Below are 13,646 nucleotides of genomic sequence, written 5' to 3'. Positions count from 1 at the left end.
CGGCTGGCTCTGCGCTGGGCCCCTGCCTGCCCTGGGGCTGTGGTAGATGCAGCTGGCTCTGCGCTGGTCCCCCCTGCCCTGGGCTGTGGTGGGTGCAGCTGGCTCTGCGCCGGCCCCCCCCTGGCCCCTGCCTGTCCTGGGGCTGTGGTGGATGCAGCAGGCTCTGCGCTGGGACCCCCTGGCCCCTCCCTGCCCTGGGGCTGTGGTGGATGCAGCTGGCTCTGCCCTTGCCTTCCCTGGCTCCTGCCTGCACTGGGGCTGTGGTGGTTGCAGCTGGCTCTGTGCTAGGCCCCCCCTGGCCCCTGCCTGCCCTGAGGCTGTGGTGGGTGCAGCTGGCTCTGCCCTGGGTCCCCCCTGGCTCCTGCCTGCCCTGGGGCTATGGTGATTGTGGTTGGCTCTGTGCTGGCCCCCCCTGGCCCCTGCCTGCCCTGGAGCTGTGGTGAGAATACTGCTGCAGTGTGGCTGGCTCTGCACTGGGCCCCCTTGGCCCCTGCCTGCTCTGGGGCTGTGGTGGGTGCAGCTGGCTCTGCACTGGGCCCCCCTGGCCGCTGCCTACCCTGGGGCAATAGTGGGAATGCTGCTACAGTGTGGCTGGCTCTGCACTGGGCCCCCCTGCCCTGAGACTACTCACCTGCTCACTCGCCTGCCGCCTCCACGTCTGGTCTGCTGCCTGCGCACGCTGCCTCTTCTCTCCTTGTGTCTGGTGTCTGCCGCCCATCCACTGCTCCCAGCCATGGCCCACGTGGCACACACCGCACACACGCTGCTCCCTCTGCTCCAGAATGAGGAAGAGCAGCGTGTGACGTCATATGAGGGTGGCCCTGGCTTGGCTGGACCATGATGCAGCGGGGGGAAGGGGGAGGGCCCGGCAGGCGGCCGTTGGTACAGCATGCAAAGTGCAGAGAAGCCTGAACAAAATTTCGGGCCCCGTGGGCCCCCCTATTCATCCAGGCCCCATACACTTGTAAGAGCTGTCATGCCCTGAAGGCGGCCCAGGCTATGTGCGCTTTTCCTTTTTATTTCCCCACCACCCTCGGACAGGATGAATGTCCGTCTCACTAAAGTTTCCCCCAGGGAACAGGGGATGCAGCCTTACCAGTTCCGTACCCGGCACGCAGGTACCTGCGGTACTGTCATCCCCCTTACATTCCTCCTCTCCTTTAACTCGTCATTCCATGGGCAAGCGTTCTTCATGCTCCTCTATGTTCTTCGGAGATGAGACCGATGCCCACAATTTTCGCATCCATTCCTGCCTCTCTTGCACCACGTTCTGCCAAAAGAATTTGTCCTGTGCATTCTGCAGGGGCGAATCACCAGCATGGTCACACAGAGTACCTCGAAACTCCTCTTGACTTTGCTCATTAGGAGTACTCGGAACTTCAGGTTGAGTGGTAGAGTCAGGTTGGGTCGCAGGGGACAGGAGTACATCCAGGTTCAATGGAGCAGCTATCTCTGGAGCTTCAGGCCTATGTACTTCCCTTGGACTAGCGAGCGGTGAACTATCCTTGTCAAAGAACTAGGCAAGGGATTCTTCCCCATCTCCGTCAGGAACCGTGGGAGTGAGCGTTTCAGGGACACTTGACATTTTCTCCCCTCCTTAGGGTTGGATCTCACAGACTGGACCATTGGATCCAATTTGGTGTTTCACCTGATTCGCCTCCATGCGATTGAGCAGCGCAGACATCTTGCTGGATACAGTCGACTTCTTCTCCCTCACTTCTCAGCATCCGATGTTGTGGCTCTGTCTGGCTCTGAATGCAGCTCCCTTCTGCTCTCCGTACCATTTCCTCCAAGGGAAGCGCTCTATCCAGTTGGCATGAACTTCAGGAGGGTGAGCGAATCTTCACCATTGGTTGTCTCTTGTAGGGCAACGTCTGGACAGGTGTCCCATTTTTCCACACGTCCAGCACTCACTTCTGCCCTTATCCGGTGGGTGCTTCCATCTTCTTCACCGTCCTCCACGGGAAGCATACCCCCTCTCCAAGCGCTCTTCAAACCCGCGATATGGGAAGTTTTTCGGATACTACACTTCTCTACTCTAGCTTCTTTTATGCCTTGCCATAAGTTACTCTGGGGTATGGGTTTGGACTCCAAGGCAGCAGCAAGGGCTTCCTTCAGACTCTCGATTTCTGCCCTCATTTTCAGTATTCCCTTCCATAATTTACAGGGCCGCTCTTCCTTGTTCGGGGTGGGCGCTCCGCGGCTCGGGACCATCCCTGTCAAGGTTGCGGTCCCCAGCTCCTGCTCCCTTTTGCGCGCTTCTGCCCCAATTCTGAAAAAGTCATGTGCAGATTAGTTCGCAGGCACTCACACAAGGCTTGCTTAAGCAGCACATCTCTAAGGCCTGTCACTAACTGGTCTCGCAGCACAATATCAGGAGGGCCTACATCTACACCATCTCGCTTAGCAATCGCAGCGTGGATCTCCTGCAGCGTGTTCATATTGTGGGTCACAGACTCTCCCTCCCTGTGAACACTCCTGAACAAGTGCATGCGCAATTCTCCCACATCCGTGGGGTCTCCATGCATTCTCTCTAAGATTTGTAACGCCTTATCAAAAGTGTCCTGTTCATGGGGGTCTGGAACGTGACGGAGCTCCTCATTTCTCCGTCCAGGGCCGTCACAGCAATCTCTGCCTCCATCGCAGGGGTCATGGGGTGCATCCTAAACATACCCCTGACCCATTCAGTTTAGTCCCCCAACAGAGTGTTGCTCCCTGTAAACCTTGGGAGGTTGCTCAACACTGTCCCAGCGGTATACTGACCATTGGGACACCCCTGACCGCTTGGTCTGCCACCTCTGCACCAGTGGACTGCATCCTGCTGACTATGCCAAATGTGAGCAGGCTGCGAGATGCAGTGACAGACAGGAGCAGAGCAAGGGATAACAATCTTTAATGAACAGGGAATATTCCACGCAGGGAGGTAATGGGTCAAACAGGGGAATAAATAGTCTAATTGCAAAAGGATATGCAGAGTTTAAGAATAAAGGATCAGGTAACGGCGGTTCTGGTGAATACAGTTAGAAAGTCAGTAGCTCCTCAGACTCTGAAGTCAATACCGCCGACAATGGCAGGTGCGGTGTATTTTCCAAAGGAGTTCTGTTGGCATCAATGCCATGCCTCATCTTCTGGTGGCAGCGGTTGGTCTCCGGTACCTTCCGCTTCCCCTAGACCATATGCTGCAGTGGCTGACAAGCTTGAGGGCCACAGACCTGTATGAGCCCAATGTGGCTCAGCAAAAAAACTGGCAAAACTCAGGGGGCAAGTGTCAGTCCTGTACCCTGTCCCTCTTAAGTGGCACGTGTGCTATACTCGTGGACACGGAGCGTATGGTATCTTTCTCTCTGGTAGTCACCGGCACACTGCACCTCTCTCTGTCTGTCTCTAATACCTGCTGTCGGTAGCGGAGAACTAACGGGCATTGACCTGCACACTGACAGTGCTAGCAGGACAGGGCACTTCTCTCCCTGACTGCTGCTGAACACGCAGCGTCCCTGAGTGCAGCAGTCCCTCTCTTTCTCTCTCGATGGCTGCAGCACACCCGGCTTCTCTTCGGGCAGCGGTCCCTCTGCAGAATGTGGGGCTCTGTTGCAGTGCCAGTACTCTGTGGGGAGGGGAAGCGGAGCCCACCGGTCTCCTGACCACACACTGCCCTCTGTTCGTGCCATACTCCGCTGCTGCACGCGCTTTTCCCTTTTATCCCCCATTGGTCAGGAGGAACATCCGCCTCACTAAAGCTTTCCCCAGGGAACAGGGGATGCAGCCTTACCAGTTCCGGACCCAGCACCCAGGTACCCACGATACTGTTGTCCCCCTTACACAGAGGTCAGTATTGACCTATATTGAAAAAGCACGGGATTAACCATGCAGATAAATGACATTTTTTATGAAGTGAGTATATTTATCTGATCTAGCAATTTGGTTTGGTCACTTCTTCAAAATGCTATGTAGATATGATGGGCACTTTACCTGGTTGTCAAGTGATTTTACTTGGCTAATGATGCTTTCATTTGTTTTTAATAGTGCCTAACAGGGACAGTAGGGTATGCCACTGTGGAGCGGGGGCGCGTCATTTGCGTTGACATAGGTTGTCAACCTCCGGAGCCAGGCTGGGATATTACTGTGACTCTATATAGTAAGGCACTGTTCCTTCTTTGGTGTGTTGTTTTCAGTGATCTCCCTTTGATACTTTTTGATGCTGGTGGTTCTAATTTGTACATTTATGTGTTAATTTTAAATAAATAATAATTACATTTTAGCATATTTTTTAAATACAGAAAGCTTGTGGTGAAAAAATTGTCTGACATTTAGTCTGTACAAAGTATTCTCTTTATGCTGTGAATTTCAGATTGGAATCGCCGACTTATAATTTTATTAGACTAGCCCATTCTGAAATGATATAGTATCTTTTGATTTAGCCATGGAACAATATAAACTTTTTATCCTTTTCCACATGTTTCATTGCTGTAGGTAAGAGAAGTTGCCCTGGAGAGAACTTGGCTAAAATGGAACTGTTCTTATTCTTCACGAGACTGCTGCAGAACTTCACGTTTAAGGCTCCTCCTGGGGCTACACTAGACCTGACGCCCGCGGTTGGATTCACAGCCGGTCCAATGCCCTATAAGATGTGTGCTATACCTCGTGTGTGAACACTTTGTCACCTACTTAGAAAAACTTTAAAAGGGTTCTCTTGTGAAAACAAGTTATCATCTATCCACAGATTACGAGATAATTTATGAATTGGTGGCTCCAGACACTGAGAACTCCATGCCTTAGCAGAACAGGGCATTGAAGCTAAAGTTGGTAATCAAGAAATAAGCAACATCATTGAAATCATTTTAAAGATTTGTGGAAAAAACATTGTATTATTTTAAATGGAAATCCATTGCACTTATAGCCACCTTATGAGGAACAGATGAGTATAATGTTACTACATCGCACACAAACTATTAACATTGAGAGGACCATTTCAGGTGATTAAAAATATGCAAAATGTCACACGTGTCCTTTATGAAGGACTCTATGGACCATAAGTTACAGGAGAGAATCGAGCCATTCTCCCAGTCTCTCACCAAGTGAGTCAATAACAGATGAGAATTTATTAACTGGTGGGAGTCCGATCACTGGGAACCACATCCAATAACAGAACAGGACACTTCTATGATTGTTAGAATGGATATGTAATGTGTATACACGACCACCTCTCCATGTACTCCCTATTGGGCTTTCGAGAGCTGCTCTTGGCCCCATAGAAAATGACTAGAGCAGTAGTTGAGAAACCAACCTGATTCTTCGTATTGTAATGGGTATAATACAGCAAAAATGTCAAATTTAGTATTCTAAAGACTCACTCATCTCTACTGAGTATTATTTTTTGTTTTCTTTTCTTATACCCTTTTCAACCCCCTTTAAGCCTGGTAAGATGGCCTTCACTTTTCTATATTCAGACAAATCAAATTACAAGAAATTCATGGCAAATTCATCTCTATCATCCTCCACCCTTTTCTAGTATACAGTAAGTTTCAGTAATGATTTAATGATTTTAACTATCGTTTTACCTACTTGTATCTGATGCTTGCGAACTATCATATTTTTTTCTAGAATACAAGATTCTTACTACTGTGCAAACGCCTTCTGTAAGTGATTGTGTAGAAACACAAATTGTAGTTCACATTTAGACATTTTTCATCTATATGTGTGTATTGTAACGGATTCAAATGGATTGTAATGAATAAGAAAATGCTCACACAATAATTGAAAAAAACTAGTTGAATTTACTTAATAAATGATTAGATTAAGTAATAAACAGTTTAAACAATAAATGCATATGCATTATTCATACATTACAATATTTAGGTAGAAAAGTCCATCCATCTGTGTCCATCCCTCTCTCATCTCCATATCATCTCTGTCTGTCACATCTCCCCTCTGCTCTTTGTGTGTGACCCCCTCCCTTTATGTCTGTGGGCTCTTTTATATGTATAAACTTCTCTAAAGCCTTTGATGTCCCAAGGTATGTGTACTGGAGGCTAATACTGCCTCCAATTAGGATAAATGGAGCGCCCACGACACCAGGGCAGTGGGGTACTCGGTACCGGGCCGGTTGATCTTCTCAGCGGGAGTTGTCACGGCAGCGGCGACCCGGTCGGTGGCCCTGGGGCTCCATTGTAAAAGGGGTTGTTGCAGTGTACTTATGGTGATGAAAGTTTATAAGTGATTCATGACGCCACCTGTGGTGTTCGGCAATGAAGATGTTAAGCTGACGCTGCAGACAGATCCTCCGGGACAGATGGTGGGGTGCAGCAGTGATGTTATAGCCCTCCACAGGCAGGGCTGTAGTCCCAGGGCAGTGTAGGTGAAGTGACACGTAGATGATGTAGTGTCAGGAGCAGGAGATGTAGTAGTGCTCAGTAGGTTGATGCAGGAATAAGTGGAGGACACCAGGGCATGTAGTTCCAAAGCTTTACTCACAGTCTGTGGTGGTACAGGTGCCCACATCCGTGCCGTGTCCTCTGGGTCAGGAGCTCAGTCAACCTCCAGGCAAGATGAAGTACTCCCTTCCAACACTCTGCCAACATATGTGCCTTTTCTGAACGTCTCCTCTTATAGCACCTTTAAAATGAAGTACTCCAGCACTGAGTTACACTGGGGCTCCTCCTCCTGTCCTGTTCTTATGAACTCTACTTGTACGGCAGACAGCTGTAGCCTACTTCGGGGACTCCTTGCTGCTAAGTCCCGGCTCACTATCGTTGCTGTTGTGCCCCAAGTCTTGTGTTGGAATAAAGTGGTGACTACTTCTATTCCTCTGGTGTCTGCTGCAGGACCATTAGTATCCATACAACCTCAGGGACCGGACCCCGGCCTTGCGCTGTGAACTTGGGAAGGGTTCTCCTCTAACCCTAATCCTTAGTCCGCCTTTTGTCCTTATGTTCCGTACAATCCTTTCTTTCATATGGAGAATCAAGCTTTCGTTCTAGTGTCTCTTCCCTGTGCCAGCGGACCCAGATCACTGAGGTCGGCCGCAGCACTTCCTTCATCTATCCCTCTTCGGGGATCTTCTCTCTCTCACTCCTGTCACAGTCTGCCACACTCACTGACTGACTGACTGACTAAATCCTAAACTCTTACCGCTCTTTTGAGTGCAAACTAAACTCCACCCACCTCCCAGCACACTTCGTGTTCCAAGCAGGGAGCCACCAAAGGATGCTTTGCTACACTACTATGTTGTGTGGGATGCAGGTATTGGAGCGTGGTCAGGTGTCTCCACCTTACCTCGATGGTGGGATACCACACCTCAGGAGGAGGTGCAGTACCTCTGTGGCGACTGAACCCTCAGGGGCATGACATACCCCCCCGTTAAACACAGCACGTCCGCGGGCTGCAAGAAAACAAAAGTAGAAATACAGGAACATACAAAATTTTTATAATGCTAATAAACAGTTCTTATCTAAACTTCCCAATGTGGGAGGCACTCATTCTTGAACGTTACAAACAATTTAACTGAATATCTATACCTTACTATAGTACCTAATTCAAAAGTGCTTTTGGCAATAACTCACTACCACTTCAAGTATCATCATTAACACGCTTCTTCTTCACTTTCTCTTTTCTTTCACATTTACTACTTTCTAAAACCCTAAGTGACAACCGTGGCTACCTGGTTCGTCACCCGAAATCTTAAATCTTTATTCAGACTTCGATATATATATTTTTTTCTTAAACATCATAAAACATTCTCTGTAAAATCTGTAAACCCTATCACTATTTACTTCTTTATTACAAAAATACTAAGCATCATTATTTTTTTTTTCTTAAGTGCAATTCTATAAAGAGTAGACACTGGTCCAGCCAACTCGTCTTGAAATGTCCCTATTCAACAAAGAAATGAGGTAGTCCTTATTCCAGGAAAGTCCTATGTAAAACCAAGAGAGAGCACCTAAAGAGGTGCAACCTATTTACATGACAGTTCTGGATCACTCAGCGTCCATGATCTCCACAGTTCAAGTGTAAACTCTGCCAATTAGACTGGACAACAAAACTGGAAACAGTTAAACGTGAAAAACATGATGAACCAAAAATAGAAAAATAGGCACAATGGTGCTAATACCCTCCTGGGTAACAAGAGTTAGTTATTTATCTTTAGTGTTAGTGTTCCCCTCCTGGGGCGCTGGAAGCAGGTTGCTTTGGCTGCTTCCAGGGAAGAACTTTAGAGCATCCTCTTCCTGCTGGTGGGTTCACATAGGACGAGGTGGTGGCAGCTGGTGCAATTGCTGCATGTGGTACAGCGGGTGTAGCTACCTGTACCATGGGGTGGATGACAGAGGTTGATATAGCCTGCCTGGTGTTGGTAGATGCAATCATTACCGTTGGAGGTATTCCTGCTGGGGGTACATATGCCTTCTCCTTCTTATAGGCCGCAATAAAATCCTCAGGGATGCAGCGGATGTTCATGGCGTACCAGCCTCTTAACCCTTCATGCCGGGGGAAGGTTACATATTCCCCCGGTTGCAGATCTCTAGCAGGGTGTCCCTTTCTCAGGTGTGACTCCACATCCCTCCGGTTAAAGAAAAGGTCGGAGATCCGGCTGGGGTCGGTGATGAAACAGAACCCCCGTTCCTGGTTGACATTCAGGACCTGTCCCCATTCTGCCGAGTCCCGGGGACCAAAGTGACCAGCATGGACCTTTCCTTCCAGTCCAGATCTGGGCCTAGCACAGCCAGCCTCCTCTGTTCCCTTTCCCTCTGCTCAGCTGCCAGCTGGCGGATGGTCTCTTGGCAACGAGCCTGTGTCTCATCTTCCTCTTCCTGGGGTCTGCTACTGCCCACGGTGGACAGGGGCCCTACCGCTAGGGGTTCAGGCATCCCCCCCAGGGCTCAGAGTCCCGATCCCAGACAAGGTCCAGCACGACCTGTCCGGACGCTGCCACGGGCGTACACCCCAGGGCCTTCCCAGGTGCAGGGACAGCAGATGTACCTGGATCCTCCTGGCAGTGTTCAGGCTCCGGTGCAGGCTTGAGATGGCCGGCAGCTGCAAGGGTATCCACAGGGATAGTCTGTCCGGATGTCAGCGGTGGTGGAGCAGATGGCGGCTCCGGGTCCGCAGGGGTCTCCGGTGGGACATGCGCAGCAGCGTCAGGTCGAGGCAGGAGCTCTACTTCTTCCTCCACTTCAGCTCCCAGGCCCTCAGACAACTCCTCCGGATAGGCCTCTCCCAGCGGCGGTGACAGCGGGGCAGCGGTGATAGATGCTGCCGGTGGTATTGCAGCGGCCGCAGACTCCACAGGGTTTGCCTGGGGGAGATCCGGTGCAGCAGTGGCGGGTACCGGTGACTGGGGTACCGCTTAAAGGGGCACCAAGAACAATTCTTGCACTTGTAGTTCCCTACTGGACTACTGGATTCCAGCCAATTATTCCGTTTATCCTGATATCTATTTTTTACCAGCAAATCTTGGAGATTAGTACTCCGTTTACTTGCAAACGGCGACCTCTGCCGACCACATCCAATAAATCTCTATCACCTTCCAAAAGATGCCAGTTCTGTCTGATTACAGTTCTAATATGTCTGTCCATAGAGTTAAAGGTAAAACTAAACACAAAACGTTTTTCTTTTTGCTTTCTGCTCTGATTATTAGTGATTGCTACATCATTAACCCTTGATATGGCCGAATCTAACATAGATAAAGGGTAATCTCTCTGTCTAAATCTGCTGTATAGTTCACCTGCTTGTTTTCGGAAACCCTCCTCATGGCTATTTAATTTTTTAAGTCTGAGAAATTGGCTGAAAGGTAGGGAATTTTTGACATAATAGGGGTGTGCACTGTTGTAATGCAGGAGAGAATTAGTCGCTGACGGTTTGTGAAAGATTTCCGTGAGCAAAATTCCATTTTCCAATATTAATCTGACATCCAGAAAATCTATCTTGGAACCCCCAAAATGAGATGTGAATTTCATGTTCATACAATTATGCAAATTCAGGAATTCCACAAATGGATCAAAATCTGCTGTGGATCCATCCCATACTATAAAATTATCGTCCACATAACGGATGAAAAGTTTTATATGTTTCAAAAAAGGACTGGTAGTTGCATATATCACTTTTTCTTCTAAGACAGCTAAAAATAGATTAGCAAGTGTACACGCGACGGGCGTACCCATCGCTGTGCCTTCTGTCTGCCTGTACCAAATGTTATCAAACTGAAACACATTGTGGGTAAGAATAAATTTGAGGCCATCAGTAATGAAATTAATAGTCTCTGGATCTTTTCCAGAGCTCTGCAATACCTGTCTTACTGAATCGACCCCACTTTCATGGGGGATTCTGGTATACAAGCTTTCGACATCTATAGAGGCCATCTGAAAATTTTCCTGCCAACAAATTTCCTTTACCACCGCAACAAAATCTTTAGAGTCTTTCATGTAAGAAGGAATCTCTTTTAAAAGGGGTCGTAATAACCAATCTATATATTGGGATAGGGGCTCAGTGAGGGATCCTATCCCCGACACTATGGGGCGGCCAGGGGGATCAGAATCAGACTTGTGTATTTTCGGGATGTGATACCAATGAGCCTTCCGTGGATACTCAGAAAATAATTTTTCAGCCTTCCGTTTAGACAGCACATTACCCTCCACCTGTTTTTTTTAGAAAGGATCGTAATTCTTCTTTATGCCTATTAGTTGGATCGTTTTTTAGTTTGGAATAGGTCGAGGAATCAGATAGTTGTTTATTCGCTTCCTTAACGTAGCTATCTTTTTTTTAATAAAACTATGTTGCCTCCTTTATCAGTAGAGGGTGCAATTACATCCGACCATCCCTGCATTTCTTTAACTGCCTGTCTTTCATCTATTGTCAGATTAGAGGTTTGTTTCTGGTATATTTGTGCTTCTAAATCTTTAACTACTTTCATGCCGAACAAATCTACAGCATTGCCTGGGGAGATGGGAGGCATGTAAGATGAACTGCACCCTCCCTGAAACGGCTCATATGTATTGGATGCCACTGCACTATGCCTTGGCTCTGGATTAATGTCCAATAGAACCAAGGCATCATCTCTGATATCTGCTAATGATCCGCTGCCTGCCATGAATCCCAAAGGGCCAATGGTGCCGGAAATCTCACCAGGACAAATATTAACTTCAGAAGAAACATTGGACACAAATGATTTATGCAAATGAATTTTTCTCAGGGCTTTGAGCAGGTTTATTTGGAATTCAACCATGTCAAAGTCCTGGGGTACACAATAATTCAAACCCTTGGATAATACCGCAAAATGTCTTTCTTCCAAAATATGATCAGTTAAATTGACGACCGAAACACATGCGGAGTTAATTTCTTTTAGGTTTTCCAAGACACTTGTTTTCATTTCCGCTGATTGCCGCTTGGGCCTCCTCTTTCCTCTGTGGATTCTGTGTCTAAAGGAAGAGGCGTAGATACAAAATCACTCCTCGTGTCACCTGGACGTGCAGGATGAATGGTTTCTTCATTAGCGCTAGAATCTGAATCCGTAGTTACATAGTCCTTTCTGTTATATCGTGATTTTACTCTTTCCTTTTTAGGGTATCTTTTACTAAAACGAGGATTAAGCTGAGAAAATGTGTTCTTATTCCATGTAAAAACCTGATTGGTTTCAAAATCATGCTTGTCCCGAATAAATTTATCTCTCTTTCTTTGCTTGATCTCAGTCTGCAAAATCACCAATTTATTATCCAATTTTTTGTTCAAAGTCAACCATTGCTCTTCTGTCAATCTTGTTTTTAATTCCTCCTTAGTTTTGTCCAGATCAACTTTCACCTGTTCATAATTGGAAATATTCTGTTGTAGAACTATGTTCAAGAGATCTTGTGAACATTTTAATAGAATCCGATTCCACTCTTCAGAAAAATTGACATTATCCTGAAACTGGGCCATAGGTTTAAAAACTCTCAATCCACGCGGTACTCTGCCACAGTCTATATACGATTGTAAACAATTATTTGTCCAAAAAAGGTTGATTTCTTGTTCGGCTATTTCTTGCAATTTACATTCCAATGTCTTAGTGCTGTAAGACAAAATGTCATCTGACTTCTCACATTCAAGGAAGAGTCTTAAAAACTCTAGAATGAAAACAAACATCATTAGACATCAAAAAATGACAAAAGTGTTAAAACACAATTTTCAGGGATGTTCCACAACTTTTATCTAAAATCTGCCATTTAATTAGCCCATGAGGGAATCATGACAGGGGGTATAGTATGCCATGGTATTGGAGGAGTGTAAGGGGCAGTTACAGTAGGGGCTGTGTATGCCTCCGTTAGGTGTCCAACCTCTATCTTTCCAACCCCCTATCTCATTTGTCGGCACCCTCCTTGGTCTAGCGATTTGCAATTTACTTTTCCTCCTCATATCTTGCCATCTCCTCAACAGGTCACTTCAAGAGATCCCATCTATCTCCTGGAATGGAACTCCACTAGCTATCAGGTCACAAAACAACTCCTTCCTGCTCTTTCTAATTGGGGTATCATCTTCTTTTCTCCTTTCTTGATCTACTGTCTTTACTGTACTATTTTTTGACACTTGTGCTCTCTCTAGAGCAGATAGCTGGGAGATTAGATAGACAGTAGTAGAATTTCCCATAAGTGCACTGAACATAGTGAATAATGGGGTTTTGTAAGCAGCTGGGGCACCTTCTATGAACTTATTCTTCATCATCACTGCCAATATTGCAGCATATGGTCTGTTCCAATCCTCAACACCAGCAAAGTGATCATTCAGATTTGGCAAAGGATTACGAGTTATACCATCCATGCACGCTACTTCTCTCAATCTCTAAACTCCATCTGCAAGAGACTCCCATCATGTTTGTGGTATTAACTCAATAGGAGAGTCATTCACTTGTTCCACAGAATCTCTCACCAAATGCAACGAAGAGAAATTCTCTGGAGTGTCCCTGGCACATCTCATTTTTAGATGTACCAAAGGATCAATACAAATATTCCCAATTCCTAATGCCTCTTGATTATTCAAAAATACAGTATCTAACCCAAGATCCCATAATCTGAGAATCCATGTTAGCAAATGTTCTCCTGCTTGCTGCCTGTACCTGGTAGATAATTCTGCTAGCTCTGCTGCTGTATAAATCCTAGATTCCTCTGTTATGGTGGGTTGATAATAATAATAATAATAATCTTTATATAGCGCTAACATATTCCGCAGCGCTTTACAGTTTGCACACATTATCATTGCTGTCCCCGATGGGGCTCACAATCTAAATTCCCTATCAGTATGTCTTTTGGAATGTGGGAGGAAACCGGAGCACCCAGAGGAAACCCACGTAAACACGGGGAGAACATACAAACTCCTTGCAGATCTTGTCCTTGGTGCGATTCGAACCCAGGACTCCAGCGCTGAGCCACCGTGCTGTGCTGATTGTGCTCCAACAGCTGCATTTCCTGCATCCATCCTATCTCCACTATGCTGTGTGACTTCTTTCTTGGTCTTTCTTAATACAATTGGTCTGGCATTTTTCTACCTCATCTATCTAACTGTCAGGTCCATCCCATTCTAGCAAATCTGACCATTTCTCACGTGCAATCATGGTTCTAATCTGTGCAGTACGAATATCTGACACTGGCCGCTGTCTCCTCCTGCGCCTATTCTTATTCATATTTTTC

General features: G+C 46.8%; 1 protein-coding gene across 4 annotated transcripts in view; it reads left to right on the top strand.

Moving 5' to 3' along the window:
• The window catches only part of LOC141098567 (cytochrome P450 2K1-like), a 67,993-nt gene extending 62,171 nt beyond the window's left edge, over positions 1–5,822 (top strand). For 3 of the 4 annotated variants that reach the window (XM_073586470.1, XM_073586472.1, XM_073586471.1), the window contains one exon: positions 4,471–5,822. In XM_073586470.1, coding sequence (XP_073442571.1) covers positions 4,471–4,649 — 179 coding nt within the window. In that variant the 3' untranslated portion in view covers positions 4,650–5,822. Of the gene's footprint in view, positions 1–4,023; positions 4,136–4,470 lie in introns of all 4 variants that reach the window. The other variant, XR_012234285.1, reaches the window with a different exon arrangement.
• The last annotated feature ends 7,824 nt before the right edge of the window (positions 5,823–13,646 follow it).

The sequence above is a fragment of the Dendrobates tinctorius genome, unplaced genomic scaffold (genome assembly GCF_039654945.1).
Source record: "Dendrobates tinctorius isolate UK_male_01 unplaced genomic scaffold, ASM3965494v1 ptg000093l, whole genome shotgun sequence".
NCBI classification, from domain to species: Eukaryota; Metazoa; Chordata; class Amphibia; order Anura; family Dendrobatidae; genus Dendrobates; species Dendrobates tinctorius.
The sequence above is the reverse complement of the archived record's forward strand: the minus strand, read 5'-3'. Positions and strand labels throughout refer to the sequence as shown.